Below are 21,075 nucleotides of genomic sequence, written 5' to 3'. Positions count from 1 at the left end.
ATTGGTATCATATGCAAATATGTGATAATAGTGCCACTTTAAATACTATATACAATAGAACACTAAAAACTAATACAATTATAAATGAGGACAATAAAACTGAACATCATTTAAATTGATTAAAAAAAAAATATTGCATTTATCACATCAAAAAACATCCATACCTGGCTATCAGCGAACTCTTTTTCTTCTTTTAATTGTGCTATCATTGAATCCCCTAGAACAACAAAAATCACAGTATTACTATTAAAACCTTGCCCATGGTATATGCAATCCTTCAATTAAATATACGTTACAATACAGGGATAGGAAACTGTCGGCAAACATCAAAGAGAATGCAAGGCATGGATGTGAAGGCTATCTTAGCACATTATCTCCTTACCAATAAACACAATGCAATTCTTATAACTTCACAACAACACAAATGTAGAAACAGACAATTGTCTGCACAAAGTTTTTAATTTTCTGATTGACTTGCAAAGTTTGTGTTTACTAATTTATTGCATGATCTGATGTTAAATGCACACTTTTTTCCATAAATTATCGGCCTGAAACATTGATAAATTTACTGGCAGGATGCCTACATGAATGCTGGCTTCCACACTATAGATTAAACCTTTTCTTGATTTATAATAATTACGTCCCAGAATTCTTAGAATGTAATTCAGATAATATAATATGCTTTGCACAATAACTTTCCTTGAACCTGAAAATGTGATCCAAATTTCGTGTAGGAAGTTTGACCATTTTGCAAACAGACTTAAAGCACCTTACAACAAAGCAAACACTAATTTCCTATTTCTTGTATTATCTATGGTTGGAATACAAAATATATTATGAAAAAACTTTTCATTTTTTGGTCAGGAAAGACAAAAATTTTAAGAAGAAGGAAGAAGTTTGGAAGAAGCTACAAAGAAAGCACAATTCATAGTATACTTACCATTTGTATGATTGGTTGGGGTGGTGGCTGGGATGCTGCTTTCCATTTGTTTATTTTGTGCCTCCATCAATGCTGCTTGTAATTCTGCTATTTGTTGATTTAACTGCTTTTTATCTTGTTCTAAATTCTCTATTGATGATTTGTAACTTTTCACCATTGCGTTTTCACCCTTGAGGTATGCTATCTGTAAACATAATATAATACAATATGTGAGGGAGGTTATGACAAAGTTGTCTATGAAGAATACTCCTATTTGAATAATCTAGCCAACTTTGCTCTGTAACTCAAAAGTCACCAAAAATTGGTCCAACACAAGAACCTGCGAACCTTAACTAAGGTTCTACCCCATAGTTGCATTCATTAGTGAATGAATCTCAGCCACTGGAATTGGCCTTCCCATCGAGTCATACTGAACCAGGGTAGGGGTTGATCCTTTTTGGCGTTCAGCCTATCATAGGATTTTAACTTAGGTCTGCCAATCACGAGTCTGATGCGACAACCACTATGCTACCAGTGACCCGCAAGTCCAGCCAACTATGTCCAACATAAACTTTGGTCAACCATTGCAACAGTCATGCACAAAATAACAATTACCAAATTTTAACATAAAGTTGTATTACTCTTTTGCGAGAAAAGGGACACAGAGAGAACTCATGCCCGGTACTGATACCATCACCATGACTACCACCAATGCACTGCACACACCTTATTACAACAGTGAATATCACTGCAATACTCTTACCTCTGTTTTCTGCTTGTCTATTTCTTTGTCTTTTTGATAAATTAAATCATTTGTTGTGTCTAAACTCTTTTGTAATGATTCTCTCTCACCACTGAATTCCTGCCTGAGATTGTTTTCCCTAAAAAAGATAAATACAATTATTTTAATATTTTTAGTAACATCTGCAAGTTTTTCGTCGCTTGATATACTGGTACCGACAGTCATGCTGGAAATTTTATTTAAGGGATTAACCATTAAAAAAAAATGGAATGGGAGATGGTAGAAAACTGTTGAACATTTTTTTTTTGCTTTCCTTTATTAAATGTGTGTGGTCTTTTTTGTAAATTTATCTGTAATATTTTGTTTTTATTGTAAATTTTCTGTACCATCTCACCCAAACATTTTAATGGTCACTCCCACCCCCTTTAACAATTTAAATGCAAGATAGTGAACTAGAGGACGTTATTGTTTATAGATTATATGCAAGACTATACACCTGTCAAGTGCAATAATTAATAGTAGGCGAGGTGATATTCATTATCATGCTTTAAACACTATTGATTTCACTGCCAATTACTGTATTTTGCACATTTTTGTGTATCAACATTTTTTTCAAGATTTTGTTATCAATTTTGCACCAAATGGACATTTTCCCATTGGTTACAATGTCTTGATCAAAACTTTTGAAACAAAATACGAAAAATTACACATGCGTTTTAGAAAAGCTTTGACTTTAGTGTTCTAAAGTTTAATAGTTTTTATAGGGCAGCAGTGACATAATATAAGATGGTACCTGTAAACGTGTACCTGTAAACGTGTACCTGTAAACGTGTACCTGTAAACATGTACCTGTAAACATGTACCTGTAAACGTGTACCTGTAAACGTGTACCTGTAAACATCAACCGATTACTGTGAAATGACTAATTTTCACTGGGTTTAAATTTCACCGATTCACCATTCCAGGCATATTCAGTGGGTTTTAAATTCATGATTTTATCATTTAGAAAATGTGTTCTATGCCAAATTTTACATATTCACTAGGTTTCAATTTAGCGCATTTTCCAGTCAGCAAAATAAGCAAAATTAAAACCAAGTGAATAATTAACCCTTTTACAGTATACATTAACCCTGGGCAGCTACATTGCAATTTATTTTTAATATATAATAAATAAACATAACCATAGACCATAAGAGCTATGTTATAACCAACTATTATATTATTATAAGGGTGATTGAAACAGATCATCTACACCACTGTAAGGCATGCTTTTTAGCAATCAAAAGTTTGAGAAGGGGGAGGGATCAAAGAAACTATACTGGATATATATTTAATAATTATATTCCTCTTGCATCTACCGGTAATATTAGTACAGTATAGTACTGAAGTTATTAACTCTTTGAACGCTATAATTTATCCCACCTAAATTGTGGTGCAACATTTTAACAATTTTGCTGTATTTTTCTTTGTTATTTTAGATCAAATGGACAGAATATCTTATCGGCTGCAAATGTTGATCAAAATATTTGATACAAATTTGGAAATTTTTTTTTTTTGGTGAAAAGTGACTAGCGTTCAAAAGTTTGAAATGGACTGTCATGCAACTGAAATTGTGTTACAATTATTTAATAACAGTGAATACAAACCATCAAGAAAATAACACTTGAACTACTGCACAAATACAAGCACAGACTACATACACGAGAAGACAACATAAACAATAATAAACTAGAAACTTGTGTTTGAAGTGAAAAAAAAAAAGTAACGCTAATCAGACACCGAATACAAGTATTAGTGCATTATGGGATACCTGGATTCTAACGTTAACTACTATAAGATAAATTATCACACACTGCCAATACACCGACTTCTAAACGGTCCAGCCTATCCCGTGAAGACTAAAATTCAGACATAGACAGAGAAAGATAGAAAGACAGGATATACACTATTATTGTTTACCAACTAAAAAAATAAAGTCATTTTAGCATCATTTATAATTAAAATAATATAATGTATAAAAATTTGTTCTAATCCAATTTTCTACAAGCGTTGGTAGAATCTGGCATTGGTATTGAAGTAACGGTAGTGGCTGTTGCATAGTGTACTAGTATGCAAATGATTATCCAGTTTCTACCTTGCTCCATCTGTGACTAGATTGTAAAAGTGCTTTCAGGCAGATGTGATCAAAAAATATCTTGAAGTCTTCTTGAATATTTCAGCATGCATAGAAATGGTACTAGTTTTCTCTGTTCACATTCATAAGATCTGCTGGATAAGTTTAAAAACTACAGATTTGAATAGTGTATAGCAACACTGAAGAAAACTGTGGTAACTTATATCCAAATTTCAGTAATGAAGATACGCAAATGTGCTTAGGAATGTTAAAGTCGGAAAGGAAACAAAATGTTGACAAGAATATCATTTTATCATTGACTTGTCAAAAATATTTAACATCACCAGAATTACCAACTTCCATCTTCAAGCATGGAAAGTTGCACAAACAATTAAATATTTAGCTTGTTTGGGAAACTTTTTTTTTTATAAGCTGCCACATAATTTTTTTTTTAAAATATACCTACAGTATTTGCTCTATTAGTAGCATATGCGTTTACGCAAGTTACAGAAGTGTGATTTGGGTCAAAATAAGTAATACTTTGAATGATTCATATAAAACAAATGCAAGTTTCTGGTTATCTGCACTACTATTAAAGATGTGCTTCTGATTTAAGTAATACGGTATTGGCCATCGTTCCTACTTGCAGCTATATTTAATAATTCTCAGAATACAAGTTGGTTTTCTGAAAGAATTCCAGCAACTATTTGTCTGTTGTCTTTCTGATGTTGTTAATAGTTTCATTTTAAGTAAATAATTGAACTGCATCTTCACTCACCAACCATTTTTTTTTTGTAAAGTGTAGTCATTTTCTTTGCAATCATGTACAATGAAAGCTGCATGGTGTACCCTAGTTAATTTACAAAACAGTTTGGAATATTGCAAACTTTTCCAGCAGATCTTTATGATAATCAGAGTTAAAGCAGATTGTTGTTGTTACACAGATGATAAGGATAAATAAAATCAGGGAGAAGAGAATTTACGGGGGATTTTAAAAGGGATGAATGAGGAGTCATGACATGTGTACTATCTCAAATGAAATATTGAGCTTACCACCAATGTGTGTTAGCAGTGTGGTGCAGAAAAATTGAAAACAAAAATAGTCATTGTTAGAATACAAGAAATACATGGTTAGATAAAGAAGAACATGACAAATTGAAGATGAACCGAATTGAAGCTTTATATTGCGTAGACTTCTAATCGTATTGCTGAATGTCATTGGGGTAAAATAGTTTTGGGTTAAGCTTGTGGTGTTTTGGAGACATACTTGCTGTGTCAGAATACATACTTTAATAATAGTGTTATATGCTGCCTAATAACCTTGTATTAACATGGTGAAAAGTGTGGCAGTTGGTGTAGCTTGAAGTCAATTATAAAGTTTCTCTTGTGTTTATATGATGCTTTGTATGTGTCATAGTCAAGATCACACAGAAATCAAATTTAATTTAATATGCAAGACACTGAAACTTGAGTTTCTCAGACAGTTACAAGTTCACACTAAAAAGACAAAGCAGTGGTAGAAAAGCATGTGGAAAGGCAGTGCTCACAGTGCAGCGTATTCATATTTTTGTGTATACGCAATGTATTTAACACATGTTGTATATAAAACAGTGATTAAACCCATATCAAACACAAAAAGGCGCAGCAACCATTTTGAAAGAAAAAATATTTATCAACAAGCACAGGAATTATTCATAAAATGGAATGAAGAGCAGAGTTGCAAATCGGAGGAAGTGAGCAGTTGTTATGGACACACAACACACAAGAAATTCAAAAAAATGGATGCTGATGAGCTCCGTTGTACATTGGTAAAATAGAAAATCAGGATTGGGCTGGTTGCTATGGGTATTGTTGTCAGGTGCTAAAATATTCTCATGATATTAACGATCATATTCATGATCCACAAAAAATGCTGTACTAAAGGAAAGATGTCAAATTCATTTTGATAGCGCTGTCCACAAATCAATTATGTATTAACTGACATTACAATATGTATGCATTGAGATTTTAATGACAAGACTCTGAAAAGCATTATGTGGTGATAAGTTTGTTTTAGGAAGTTTCTGTGAAGTATAGGAGCATAATTCCTTATTGCGTCTGAAACTCCAGCTTGAATGGATGTGTTGTAATATTCTAGCATAGCTAACACAATGTAAGTGCAAAGAGCAAGACGAGCTGTACCTCCTTTTTAATTCCTCTAATTGGTTCTTCAAAAGCATATGAGCCTCTTCCAACTATGTACAACATGAAACAAAAAACAAATTGAGAACATTACATACACATGATTTAAACAAATAATTGTAGCCCTACAGTGTGCGTAACATATCACAGAAATGGATTGCATGATAGACGTGGTGAAATCAACTTTATAGTGTGAATATATTCATTTATGTGAGAAATAAATAAAAGTATTTAGTGTGGTCACTCTGTGCTATTTATTCTATATCCTCACATCATTACTTTCTAACATTTACTTGTTTTAAGACAGGTTTTGCAACTCTTTGCTTGCATCAGTTGGAAACCTGAGTTAACATATTTTTGGGGGCAATTTCATGTACACCATATATAGTGTATTTGCAAGTAATATTTTAACACCCCTTGCTGATGCTGTTTATTCAGATATATTTCCGCTATCTAGAGAAGTTTTCAGCAGAATATGTGTTAATGGTTCAGTATACAACAAATGTGATGTTGTTTTGTATGTGCTTGTATTGGAGATGTGCTTCTAATACAGCAAATATGATACAATAGAATTAGGAAATGTTTATTGTGTATTTTGAGGACATGCATTTCTGTTACAGAATACGCTTTGTGTGTACTCTTTGTTTCATATACCGTACCTACTAAAAGCATGTACACACAAGTGATGATATATATGTATAAACCAAATGTATTTAAGTGCAAGAAGAAATATCAACACCTTTTAAGTGAACTACACTAAGGATGCAGGAATGGTAATGAGAAAATTAGGGTTAGGTTTAAACTAGGACCCCGAAAAGTTCTATCCATATTTTTATTAAGAGGCCAAGAATAATTAAACAATCACCTCATCACAAATAAACAAATAAATGTAACAAACTATTTAAACAACATGCACATGGTTTTCATGCACAATTGAAAAATTATTATAAATGGCCATCATTTTGGAGGCATAAAGCTAAAGATTTTATATATGAAGAAGGAACAAATACTTTCGTTTTTTCAGAACTAAACCTCAATCGGTAGAATCTATTGCAGAATCAAGAACAGTTGAATTGAGGAAATTGTTCCAATATTTTATAATTTTGCGATTTTTTGTTTTTTTATTAAAAAAGGCTCAGAAGGTGACAGATGTTTCATGAGAGCTCAATATAGAAGATTCAGAAGGCTACAGGTGTTGGACGAGAGCTCAATATGAAAGGCTCAGAAGGCGACAGGTGTTGGATGTGAGTTCAATACAGAAGATTCAGAAGGCTACAGATGTTGGATGAGAGCTCAATATGGAAGATTCAGAAGGCAACAGGTGTTGGATGAGAGCTCAATATGAAAGGCTCAGAAGGCGACAGGTGTTGGATGCGAGTTCAATACAGAAGATTCAGAAGGCGACAGGTGTTGGATGCGAGTTCAATACAGAAGATTCAGAAGGCGACAGGTGTTGGATGAGAGCTCAATATGGAAGATTCAGAAGGCTGCAGGTGTTTTACGAGTAGCAGGGACATGATACAGTACAAGACTTAGTTATCCAATTCATTACCTGTTGTTTTTCCTCCTTTGCTGTCTGCAGCTCTGTTAACTCTTTTTTCATATTACTTTTATCTGTTTCTATTTCCAACATTTTTCTTTCCTTATCTTCTAGACATTCTTTTGCTGATTCTCTGCAAAATACAATATGGTCCAGTGTGCTATTAACACAATGCTGAGAAGTTTGACTCAAAGAATTTAGTGTGATATACAAGTATATGGTCTATTTACAAGCTTTACAAGTTCACAGAACATCCTGGAGGTATGGGTGAAGCAAAAAAGCAAACTCTTTTTAAATTTTGACTTTAATAGCAGATGGCCTACTAGACTTTCTTGTGCCGACAAGAGGACCATCTATATTGCAGCAGGAATGGATATTACAATCCCAACATATCTATGAACTTGTAACAAATATTATTTCTTTGACATTAAATTGCAGTGGCGGAAAAAGGCCTATGTCTCAGTGCTGTATCTCTGCTTTGTCAAAGTAGTCAGTTTGTTTTCCCAAATCTTGCTGCAACACTACAAACTATATTGAAGTCAAGGCAGTACCGGTATAAATATTTTCAAATTAAGTACTTATTTAAGTGATTTATTACAGCCAGCTGTGAAAAAAAACTATTGACCTACCTTGTGATTATAAAGGCAATCATTTGGAACTTGAAAATAACATGTCAGAAAATTTCGCTTTGATGTTATAAGAGCAAATACAAATGTTTATTTAAGTTGTTGTTAAAAGTATGTACTTTTATTAAAACAATAGTGATCTTAGAACCTATTTTCACCAATATACATGCAAGCTATAACAAAACTTAACTTAGTCTTAATTTCATATTGATCAATATAATATATAACTTTAATTTCAGAAGAAAACTATTCTAGTTAGGTATGCATTGTAGCACCCTCAAGGACATCTTATTATTAAAAATAAATAGCCACATAGATAGGCATCAAAAGCAAATGTTTTATGATACTCAATGTTTACATAAGTTTATCGCTGGGTTGGTGTCCTTCAGTAACAGTATCCACCTTTTACACTACATGTGCAACTATAAATACTGACTCATGCTAAATACCATGCATTTACGATTAACCTGACACCAGCAAATGAAAATGTTTCTGCTTTTGCTAATAACCAACAACTTATGGGTGGGGGGGGGGGGGGATTTATTCTGCATAACAATAAAAGTGTGAAACAAAATTTTACGTAATTTCGCAGGACAATGGTGAGTTTGATATTCCATCTAGCTATAGTGAGACATACTATAGCCGTTGTCATACATGGTCCTATCTCGAAGCAAAATTCTCAGAAATATCTGCATGGAAAGATATAAGACTATGGGTGACAAACAGTACCGTAAAATGTGCATTAGAAGCTGCAATGCTAGGAAAAGACCACCCATTTTCTTTGAACAATTGAGAACCAAAAATAAATCACTTCTGATATGTGTAGATGCTCTAATAGAAGCTGTATCCCCTCTGTTGCATTGTACTATTTTAATAGATGCTGCAGTTTCTAATACAGATTTTACAGTGTTAGGAGGAGCCTACACTATGGATATTTTCACCACAGTCAGCTGGCGAACAAGTGATAATAAAATAAATGCAATATTTACTATATGGGGGGCGCCATTAAACTAAATAAAGAGACAAGTTATAAAATATTTTTTTCAGATTCATACAAATCAGAAAATAATACCAATCTTTCACAGCCAAATGAACTGTTCGGGGTATTATTATACCAACCACTAGCAAAATTGGGCAGAAATCATTGTTTTGTATGGAAAAATCCCTGACATACGAACACCTAATAACACAAAGAACATGGAACATTTTCCCTAGGTATTTGAAACCGAAATTGTCATCTAATTGTAAGATCGTGGCCGATTGGTTCCTGAGTTGAGTGCCGATTTTGGTTTCAAATACCCAGGAGAGTAAGCTTTAATATGTAATTCATACCTAATGTAATTCATAGTGTTAAATTGCTTGACAGGCTGGAATTTTGCAATTTTCGCAGATAATAATGTCCTTGAGAATATAAATCTTGTTTTATGACAAAACTGCTATTTAAACCCAATGAAAATGGTGCAAATATCAAAATAGTGAAATTCCTCGGACATTAACCTGATGTTTCTTTTTACCCCAACATTCAAGATGATGTCTGAGAGTTTTGGCCAGTTTGGGTAAAGCAGATAAGCAAAATAAATACTTACAATTGCGATCTCAAATCTTGTGCTCCTTGTTGTCGTTCTTCTTTAAGTTTTTGCACAATTTCCGATTGTTTCTCACTTTCCTTTTTAGACCTGGACAACTCTTCTTGCAACGTACTTATTTTCATTTCACTCTGTTGAGTTTTTGCTAAGGCTTCATTCTTTTCTCTCATAGCTATATCTCGCTGCTCCTGTAATTGTTTCTGGCAGTTTTTTATATCTTCATACTCTTTGAGAATCTATTATGATACATAGCAAAGAATGATGATTAGTGATTATGAAGTTAGTAGTCGCGCATTTCACAATACGTGCATTGATTTGTTAGGCCAAAAAAAAAACACTGAAAACAAAAATAGGGTAAGTAGGTAGGGTATAACTTTTTATTTTGTCATTACTTTTTTATTTTAAATAATATCTTCAATACTACTGGGCATATTGCAAAATGTGAATAAAATTTTCAAAATACACATGAGGCACAAAAATTGTCTTACTTGCATCTAAAAACAGAACTCACTCCAAGAGTCACTTTCCAGCTTAGATATAGAGTCTGATTACAAAATTTAGACAAGAATAAGTTACCAGAAACAAATTTTATTTTATTTGGCCCTACTTCAGAATTAATTTTGTTTGTGTTTTCATTTACTGTCCTTGTAACCAGTGCCATCTCACTGCGAAATGTGAAAATGTTAATAAACATTATTTTTACTTGTGTCATGTGTGTACCAATTTTAAAGTTAGTTAGTCTGAAATAAGGGTCACAGGAACAGACAGTAGTCAAATTTTAAGTCATTTTCGGATTGTGTCGTGAAACAATCATCTATATGCAAGGAAAGGATTATTCTAACTTGACATAGTTTAAAATTTGTTCTATAACTTTATGCAAAATCACTCACCTTATTTTTCTCTTCTTCTAATTTGTCTTTATTGTCATTAAGTTGTTTAAATCTGCTATTCGCATGGTCTTTTTCAAGTTGAAATAACTGAAGTTTTCCCTCTAATTTGTCTTTCTCAACCAAGACCCTCTCTTTTTCTTCTTTGAATGTATCTCTCTCTTTCACTGCTGCTTTGTACAGATTATTATTTTTCTCTTTTTCATTCTGTAATATAATGTGTACATGTGTGGGTGTTGACAATGATGAAGTAGAATAGATTTGACAGTCAGTATAATGAATCACTTCAAAAACGCCACAAATTGTACACTAAACAGTGCTTTTATCCACCCACCCCTTTTTGGAGTTTGATATGATCAAATACTGCAAAAAGTGTACTTTGCAATATTCTCATGAAGAGAATGTAATTTAGATAATTAGAAATGCCAGCAAAAACAATTTTAAAACAATTAAATGCCTGCGTGATTGTTTGCATTCAGTAATTCAATTTTCATGCATGCTATATTGTTCTTACTAATTCTTTTAATTCAACAACATTCTCTGGAGCGAACCACCTGACAACCATCACAGGTGAAAACAATGATTGTGAAAACTGTATATTGGGCTATTTGTTGATTGAGACTCTTCTGAACAGTGTAACATTAACAATTTAGTCATTCAGGATTGCCACAAAGTTTGTGCATTTTTCTTGATTTAAGCTCTTCGACTGGCATTCCACAGCAGCTCGCACAGTGCCCATAGAAATGCATGGTACAGTGGTGCAAGTCTTAGTAACATAATGTTCTGTGACGTAACTCTGCCCCCAAAATATATGTTACCGTACTCATTTCTACGCTCGGATGTAGCGAGACATGTTGTTGCTGTGTCCAAATGTCGAAATGCAACAACATTTTCATATACAAGAAAGTTGTCACACCCACATGTTTTGATTGTCAGATGTTTATTAGGTGATAAGCCCACCCTTAGTAACAATGACACTCCAGATATTACCTTAAAAGTATCCCTTTCCAAACTAATCTGATCAATCATCTTCGTAAACGCATCATGTTGTTCCACAAACTGTTTCAACTCCTCCTCTTTTGAGTGGAGCTTCATCTTCAATTCATCTATATCACTATCTTTGCCCTGTAACAAGTCTTCTCTCTCTTTGCTATGGTTTTCTACAAGCTTGGCTATCTTGATATTAGCTTTCTGCAATTCACCTTGCTATAAAGTTGAAGAAGGCAAAGATGCACCAATGTGTTGAAGTAAAAAATAAAAGAGTGTATTTACACAAAGGGCATCCAGCACCGACTAAAGCATATGTGCATAAAATTAAAATATGGTGCAGAAGAATAAAATACCTAAACTACAATTAACACCCTTCAGAAGATTAGAAGAGAAAAGATTGTAGGAAATGACTAAAGGGGCGTGGCACTTAGAGGAAATCTATTATCCTCCTTGTCCTGAATGATGTAAAAAATAAAAGATAGAAATGTTAAGCAATCTATACTACTGCAGAGTCCAGACATGACAGCATTATAATAATATGGGGACTCCTTCCTCACAGGATGTGCTCTCTGTAAATACCATAACTGATTGTAATGCATGTAAAATAAACTGAACATGAATAGTAGGCCAATAAAGCAGATAGGCATGATTAGGATCAATAAACTCATAAACTGGACATGTGCATTTCATAAACAGAATGGCCACTAGTCGGCCATCTTTTACAACAATGCCAAACAAAATCTGTGTCTAGCTTATTTGCATGTCTATGATTATACTATTAAACAAAAGAATTGGAATCAATACCCATAATGAAATCTTGAATGTCATCTAGTGTCATAGAAGAGTTGATATGGTGAAGAACTTACCACAGGTTCAGGCTTAGATTTGATTTAATATGCAATGTCAATGTTTACTACAAGTTATTTTACTACTAATTGGTTAGGTAGTTTGGGTCTACAGTTTAAAACTTAAAATTGTTACAGTAAAACTTGAAACAAACTACCCGACTAATTAATTGGAAGAACTTCAATGCCAAACCAAACCAAATCAAAGCAAAACGCAAAGAGGTTGCAGCATAATAGTGGTGCTGGATACATAGTTTTAAATTTGCTGGTCTTTGCATCCCAGATTTATATGTGATATATTATGTTTACAGTGCTGCAGCTGACGTGTTGAGTGAATTTTTGTCAGCAGTGAGTTACTGGGTGCAGACAAAATTATGTAAAGTAGTGTAGGATTAAAATGACATACAACATTTCACTATTATTGATATTCATTCCAAGAAAAAGAGCTGAGGACAAGAATAACTGCTAATCATTCAAAATTAGTTACGTTAACAAACCGAATTGACATATGTATTGACATAGACAAATTATGTCACAGATGGATCCAAATGTTTTTGTTTTTAACAATGATGTACTGTGGAATACTTTATTTTCGCTGGAATTAATTTTCGCTGAAAAGGCTTTTTGGGCATTTTGTATGGAATTTATTTTCACTGATTTTTGATGAGTTTAATGTAAAATATAAGAAAAAAAGTATATTCGCTGGATTTTATTTTCACAGAACCATCCCTTCAGTGAAAATAGCGAAAATAAATTCCAAGCAAAAATAAAGTACAGTATTCTACAGTATGTAGCTGCTATTGTATGGCATGGAAGAACACAACACGTCTATGCATTTAATATATGCAGACTGTCACTATACAACTGGTCATAAATAACTGACTAAACTTTACACTTCATAAAACAGTGCTCAACATTTTTAAAAATCCTAATTTCTATATTCAAATATTTGTATAACTATATGTACAAACACTTATAACTGACAGTGTGTTGATGGTCAAAAATTGGTTACCAGTAAAAGTACCAGTATACAATAAATGAAATTGGTGGTTCACTTCCATTGGGGATGCTCTTCAAAATACAGCAATTTTGTTTTCTATATTGACTACACTAAAATCTGTATTAAATCTTTATTTTTTAAAATGGTACAATGCAACAGAGGGGATGTGGCTTCTATTTGAGCATTCACACATCTGAGAGATGGAAAAGTATTGGTTCTCAATTGTTATTATTATTAAATTGGTGCGGTTTAGGGGTGGGGCTTTTAATACAGATTTTATGTTAAATACTTACAACTTTTTCTAATTCGTCTTGTATGTCTTGCAACTTTTGATGATGTTTTTGTTTAGTATTCTCAGCTTCTTTCTCAGACTGTTCTTTGTTTTGCACGATGGTGTCATTTAATTTACTAACAGTCTGGGCTGACTGGGACACAGACTCTTGCAACTCTTCTAGTTTCCTGTAACAAGCCATAAATCATACGGTTAAAAAACTTTCTTTTCAGCATCACTGAGAATGTAGATTTTCCCTGTTGGGCATTATCAAAATCAGATGATTACAAGAATTCTACACAATCCTTCCTCACTAAACTGAGTGATTCCACTGACATTGGAAGCACCAGTAAATCATGTGGACAGTTGATTAGTGTAGCTTATGGGGCTAAAGCTATGAGCCTGATTAATAGTCGAATGTACAGTCTAAAATAGTGCATAGAGCCCAGAAACAGTCCCCAACTTTCCTGCATAGACAATTTTCCCCGGAAGTAGCAAAACTGGGGTACAAAAATATGCTTGATTTTTTTAAAGCGGAAAATAGAAACATGTCAGTTTGCTGATAGTTGATAGAAGGGAATTTTATTTTTGTGATGTTGATTAGTACACTCAGAAGCACAATATCATGCATGCATGTTTATCTTACACCCCATATCCAGCATGTGTGTACATGCAAAATGGCCTATTTTCGACTTCTAGAAAAGGAGTCTGTAGATACAACACAGTCGTGTGAAGCACTTCAGTAACTGACAGTGTTTACTTGCCTATCTTTAGCTCTAAGCTGTTCATTTAATATAGTCAGTTGTTGTGAGCTATCCCCTGAATGTTTCATCATCTCAGACATCTCAGATTCCTATAAAAAAGTAAGTTGTAAAGCAAAATTAGACAATTATTGTCGGTAAGGTTGAGTGCTTGATGTAGTAGTTAACATATCAGTCCTGCTTATTAAGGGTTGCATATTCAAATAATACAAATAATACACAAGGCAACTTTTTCACTATTCATAAACTAAATATTTACCAGTTTACTTTTGTCCTGACTCAACAGATCACACTTTTCTTCACTTGATTTCAGCTGTCGCTGCAGATCTGAAAGTGAATTTTTCAGATTATGGACCTCTTTATCCATATTCTCCATTGTAGATTCACTGCCTTTTAACTTGCTTTGAAGACCTAGAACAAGAAAGTAAATTTTTTGGATTGGACGTTGCGAATAGATAGTCATTAGCCAGACCCAAGTAAAATGAAATGTTCACCACTATGAAATTTAAAGAAAATTTTTAAATATGACACAGAAAAAATAGATATTATGAATTGAACAAATCTGCAATGCTCCAAAAGTTAAAAACTTCACGTGCGGAAGTGGGAGCTAACACAAATGTGTACAGCAAAATAAGGTCATTCTCTATGGTGTCAGAACAAAGGCCTTCTTGGATAACTGCCATCAAAGACCTACTTCATTCAGGCCAGCAACGCGAATGGATACTACTACCTCTTATTTTATGACATACCATCCACAGTGGATTCAAGTTTCTTTCTGGCAGCCACCGAATCTTGAAGCTCTTCTCTCTGGTAAAAAACAAAATTAAACAGTAATTAAACAAAGAAATGGTAAAACCAATATGACTACCAGTCAGCCAATTAACAAAAGAAACTAACATGCATCAGTATTTCATGCAAGTTTTTCGTAGTAATAGTCTGAATAAAATCTACCAACGCACGTATGAGAACAAATTTATCACACATTCAAACTGTGTGGGTTTTTTTTGACGAAAAACTTAGTTGGTATTATGTGTCACCTTATTACCAAACAGAGACCAAATTTATAAAGCTGTGCCTCTCGCAGTAACTTCAAATGTCCCGAATTAAAAAAAAAAAAAAATCACTCTTTTCAATGCACAGTTGTGTTGTTAACCAATTATATGGCAATATGTTCATTTGGTGTAACATTTATTATTATACATCTGTCATCGTAACGCCATAAGTTACAGCGTGGCGTCATTTTGCGGTATTTTACGGGGTATTTTCATCCTACCATATTAGGAAATGCGAATTCCAAATATGGAATGATTACGCAGGTAGGCGTCCTCTAATAATAAAGACAAACATTGCTGCCACCAGTTTGACCGGAATCCACACAAAGAAGTTTGCTGATTCTGTTCTGGATTTCGGCATTCCCATGATGTATAATAATGAGGTTATTACAAGGATACCTCAAAGTATGCACTCAGACATCAAATAGAGCAAATACATTAATAAATTACCCCAATGCTACAGTTTGCTGGATGTACTTATTTTACAATCAATTTCTCATATTCCCGTAGAACCTTTTCGTCATAATAGCGCCCTCGGGGTTATTTTGTGGGAGAGGCCTTTCAGGTGCAGTCAGGCTTCTGGAGAAAGCCTGTCTTTCTCTGCTTACACATGCATAAAAAAAATGCTTTTCCAAAGATATAAAACTTCATAATTCTTGTTCCTTTTCAATTAAATCCATCAGTATGTTCAATTATGATGTTGGTATACTAAAATAGTTTCCCACAGTGAAAAGGTCTTCTATTCCTAATGGTGGGAAACGGTCACTCCTGTAAAAAAATATTAGACAGACAGGCAGACTTACCACTTGAGATAACGTAGTTTGCACTTCAGTTTTATCATTAGATAGACTAAGTACTTGTAATTCTAATTCTTTTATCTTGTTTATATGTTGTTTGATTTCTTCTCCAAGTTCACTGTCTTTTAACTTTGATGATTCCAATAGTAGAATTTTATCTTCAGCTGCTTTAAATTTTTTTTGTAAATCTTCAATTTGTTCGATATATGTTAACGCTTCCATTTCCAACTCTGTCAACTTGAAATCTTTGTTTTCCATAACATTCTGCATGGAAAAACAAAAGATTTATGTTTTTACTGGATATATTCTTTGAAGACAAACTCAAAGCCATTGGCCAACCCTGTTAATCATTTCATACCTTAAAATCATTGTATAGTTAACAGCATTGCACATCTCAACTGGGGAATAGAAGGTGTAGGGGCGAGGACAATTGAGGGTTGATGTAAGGGTGGGGTTTGTAAATCAGTCATCAATTTATTACACTGACTATTGCACATATACACCAACAGGGTTTGTGTCTCGGCAAGACGAGTCCCACTTACAAAATTTTAAGAAATAGAAATTTTATCCTGGATAACCTTATTAGAGATTGGACCCCAGCTTGCCTGAAAAACGGGGTCCCACTTCAATAATTGGAGTCAGGGAAGCAAAATATGGGGTTAACGCAATCCCTGCACTAAGTTTCAAAATGATGAGTGTTGAATTTCTTCAGTTATAATCATCAATGATAAATGTTGAATTAAAATTTGAGGAACTATGTACAAGTTCTCATCACTCTCTACTAATGTATTAATATATGCAAATATGCAAATCAGAATGCAAATTACACATCTTGTCTTGACAGGGATTGAAATATAATTTTTTTCCTGCATGCATAGTGTGCATGTTGAATTTGAAATTTACGTGCACTAACAGTGAACTTGTTGTGAAATGCACCACTTTCAAAGTTTAAATAAAATGTACAGGTTATCGATTGATGCGATCACGAAAGAATGTGCTTTTTTTTTAGTTGTCTTACAATGTTGGTTGAACTTAATTTAGGTTTAGTGAATATAATGAGAAAATGTTGTTTCTACATGCACGGCCGGCACATTATATTTTGAGTTTACTTGCACTAGCTAATAATCTATGTGCATAGTGCAGTGTGCACCAGAGTATTTCGACCCCTGCTTGACCAGCGCAGTGTGACTAACATGCATATCCAAATTTCAAGATGTTTTGAATTTATATTTGAATAAATTTTCACCATTTGCAAATATGTAAATGAACATGCAATTTACATCTTGTGTCCATGACAACTATCACACACATCAAGTTTCAAAGTGTTGAATTTCTTTAATTATGATTGTCTATAAGTACATATTGACGAACGATGATGACCACTATATCCCCCACCAGCACTATACAAGTGGATGGAAGTAATTAGCCAATGATGTAAAATTAGCTGACAATATCAAATTAGCTGAAAATATCAAATTAGCTGACAATATCAAATTAGCTGACAATATCAAATTAGCTGACAATATCAGATTTAGTGACTTGATGTAGATACTTACTTTGAAACCATCTACTTCCATTTGTAGTTTTGTAGCTCTTTGATTTTCTTCCACCAATCTGTCCTCCAATGTGTGTATCCGCTGTAATTCTTGTTGACTGGCAGCCTGCAAAGACAAACATACTCAAATCAATAGGTTTTACTCACATCACTGGCACATCAACCAGGTGAAGCATAATAGTTAGTGTAATCCATGCAGTAACAGGAAAAATGAAGGTTTGACTATTTAGCGGTGACGGCAGTGGTGGTCCACACTGCTGTAAAAACATTAGTGCCTGCCTGCCTAAGTACGGAGGATGGAGATTTTCATAGTTGCAAGTATGGCATCCAGTGGGGATATAGCGCTGTTGAACTTTCTCTAGTTGGGGTAACATTTGGCAAAGTGCCCACCCCTTGCATAATGCCGAAATTTGTCTGACTAGTCATGAAACCTTGTCATCAAACATTTATACTGCACTTGCAAATAGCAAAACAATGTCTGTCATGCAAAAAAATACTAACAAATGACATGTGAACCTATTTTTCATCAGTATTGCATCATAATTTATGACAGGATTTCTCTGTATTGATGGTATGTACACAATATTGTAATAAAATGTGTAAAATTGTTTTGTAATCATGTACTTTTGTTTTTAATTGTGTCAGATTAGGGACGACGTCAAAAGATGGATGTCCGATAAAAAACTTAATTCCTTTAGTCTTTCCCAAAACCCCCTATTGAAACTTAATTGATAAATATTGATCATGGCGTCAGACTACATTAACCATTAAATACAAATTGATAATCGGACAGTAGTATGGCATAGAAGTTGATTGTAATAATGAAGCGGAATATACGCATGTGCAAACTACTTTTCAGGGTTCTGAGCATGCTCTATGTCCATGACATGAAATTGACCTTATTTGACGCACATATTTACACTCGGATCGAACCATTTTCTCGTCTTGGATGTGTTTTTTTTCATTTTCTGTTATTTTTGTCTATGATTGGATATAAAACACAAACTACAAATACTCCAAGATTTTTTTTGCCTTCATTAAAAAATAAAATCGTTTTTGTAGGATGGAAACTTTTTGAGGTCAACCCCCCCCCCCCACCCAAACTAAAGCAAATACGTTTTTTTCAGACATCAATCTTTTGACGTCGTCCCTTAGTCCAGCATGAAAATGACACACAATTTGTTTTGATAAACAATTATTTAACAATCAATTAAATATTGATATTTTCTGAGAGGGGTGCTCGGGTAAAAGCCCACCCTTAAAAATTCATGATTTGATGAGTTGGGGACAGTGGGCACTAATGAGGTAGAGTACGGTAAATATAATATAATAAAATAGATATTAATTTATTGCATACCTTCAAGTCATCTTTACTAATAGCAGCCTCTTCAAGGCGGAACTGAAGATCTTCAACTTTCCTGTGGAATGAACAGCCAGATTATTATTATCTAAGATCATTATATTATTTAACACATTTCAATACCAACAAGCTTACTGTATAGGGCTTACTTATTAGCTTGTTTTATTTGTGCTTATTTCGCTGATAGCTGAATGAGCTAAATCAAAACTTAGTGAATATGCAAAGTTAACCATATAATATTCAGAGAGTCTGCGTACACAAACACACACACATACACGAACACACGCATGCATACACACACATAGATCAGGTGAACAATGGATGTGATGACAGGACAGAATGAAATTATTCGAGGGACAGAATGAAATTATTCGAGGGACAAAATGAAATTATTCGAGGGACAAAATGAAATTATTCGATAAAAACTATCTCTGTGGTTCTTGCTTTCAACAAGACGTCAGAGGCCATTACCATCTAAGGTCCATTAGCATACAGTGTATGAATGTTTTATTTCTACTGACAATGTGCATAATTAGCATGGTAATAATTTCTATGATTTTCTTGAATATTCAAGCTTGTCAGCACCACAGTGGTAGAAAATGAATGAAGAGCAATATCATCATACATTGGTATTCTGGCCTAAAAGAAGAAGAAAGAAAAGAAGAAAAGAAAGAAAGAAAGAGAAGATGCCTACCGTCTTTCTTCTTCTAACTGTTGTGAGAGTTCAACTTTTTCTCTATCAGCAGCCTCAACTAACGTTCGAAGTGAATCTTGATTTCCATCAGTATCCTTGACATACTGCAGTATGAATGATAGAGTAAGAGTTAATGTTTCTATTTACCAAATTTCCAATCTGATAGATTTTACAAATGTTACTACCGTGGGTTTATAATCAAAACAATTCTGTATTTATCTACAGTATCAAAACATACCACCAATATTGACTTAAAACTTGTTTCTATAAATGAATTATTCTCTCACAAAGCTGAACTACTGAGAAATGACATATATACCCAATACTGTTGTATCTTTATTTGGATCAGATCGGTCATTCATTCATGTCCAAAATACACGACTGCACATACAGACGGATTATTTTGCATATGAGTATGTGAATATCAATTCTCATGCCATTTGGATTGCAGGTTCTCTCTAACTCAGTCTCACACACAGACACAGAATTGAGTAAGACATTATAAATAGCTTTAATTTTGTGATGTGCACAATAGAAGTTACTGATATGTCAATGACAGTTTCTGTATTGCTTTTCAATCAAAACGGATAACAACTTGCATATGTGAACCCTCATCTTTCCTTTGCACCGAAGAATGAGTCAGAAAAATGAGTAAAAGACACCTAAGGCCAAATGGCAGCCAGTCGGCCATTTTGAATCAAATCACAAATGTTGTGCATCAGTAACTCAGATGGTGAAAGTGTATAGCAAATTGCTTTGAATTTTATGGATATCGGCCTAAGCAGGTTCAAGAAATAGTTGATTGAAATGAATTTTTTTGAACAAAAATGGCTGCAGCATAAAAATGTTTAATTTAAAAACATATGTATACAAATCTTCAAACAAAATCAGTATCAGTCTTAAAAATGACATCAAACAAAAAGACGAACCCAAGTCCCCATTTCCGTACTACTGTACTAGTATGTTTGACTGAGAACAAAAAAGGATGAATCAAGAATAAAGAATAAAGAAGTGGGTAGACATTTAGTTTATTGGCAATCTACCTTTTCATGAAGTGCACGTAAAGCTGCAAGCTCAGTCTCAGCCTGTAGAGTTAATGAAGAAAGAAATGCAATAGAGAGTAACTAGGTATACATGGTATAATGAAGCATGCAGT

At 33.8% G+C, this 21,075-nt stretch overlaps 1 protein-coding gene across 7 annotated transcripts in view; it reads right to left on the bottom strand.

Annotated features, from left to right (window-relative positions):
* Positions 1 to 21,075, bottom strand: part of LOC100369031 (CAP-Gly domain-containing linker protein 1-like) — a 50,831-nt gene that overhangs the window by 10,198 nt on the left and 19,558 nt on the right. For 3 of the 7 annotated variants that reach the window (XM_085491071.1, XM_085491075.1, XM_085491072.1), the window contains 17 exons: positions 20,963 to 21,004; positions 19,920 to 20,023; positions 19,223 to 19,283; positions 17,867 to 17,971; positions 16,317 to 16,574; positions 15,211 to 15,268; positions 14,721 to 14,872; positions 14,465 to 14,553; positions 13,723 to 13,888; positions 11,585 to 11,800; positions 10,598 to 10,801; positions 9,708 to 9,943; positions 7,508 to 7,628; positions 5,956 to 6,008; positions 1,683 to 1,800; positions 941 to 1,124; positions 165 to 217 (listed from right to left, as the gene is read on the bottom strand). In XM_085491071.1, coding sequence (XP_085347197.1) covers positions 165 to 217; positions 941 to 1,124; positions 1,683 to 1,800; positions 5,956 to 6,008; positions 7,508 to 7,628; positions 9,708 to 9,943; positions 10,598 to 10,801; positions 11,585 to 11,800; positions 13,723 to 13,888; positions 14,465 to 14,553; positions 14,721 to 14,872; positions 15,211 to 15,268; positions 16,317 to 16,574; positions 17,867 to 17,971; positions 19,223 to 19,283; positions 19,920 to 20,023; positions 20,963 to 21,004 — 2,220 coding nt within the window. Of the gene's footprint in view, positions 1 to 164; positions 218 to 940; positions 1,125 to 1,682; positions 1,801 to 3,471; positions 3,546 to 5,955; positions 6,009 to 7,507; positions 7,629 to 9,707; positions 9,944 to 10,597; positions 10,802 to 11,584; positions 11,801 to 13,722; positions 13,889 to 14,464; positions 14,554 to 14,720; positions 14,873 to 15,210; positions 15,269 to 16,316; positions 16,575 to 17,866; positions 17,972 to 19,222; positions 19,284 to 19,919; positions 20,024 to 20,962; positions 21,005 to 21,075 lie in introns of those variants that run through there. The other 4 variants (XM_085491074.1, XM_085491076.1, XM_085491073.1 and 1 more) reach the window with 3 other exon arrangements.

The sequence above is a fragment of the Saccoglossus kowalevskii genome, chromosome 16 (genome assembly GCF_978046115.1).
Source record: "Saccoglossus kowalevskii chromosome 16, keSacKowa6.1, whole genome shotgun sequence".
Taxonomy (NCBI): Eukaryota; Metazoa; Hemichordata; class Enteropneusta; family Harrimaniidae; genus Saccoglossus; species Saccoglossus kowalevskii.
The sequence above is the reverse complement of the archived record's forward strand: the minus strand, read 5'-3'. Positions and strand labels throughout refer to the sequence as shown.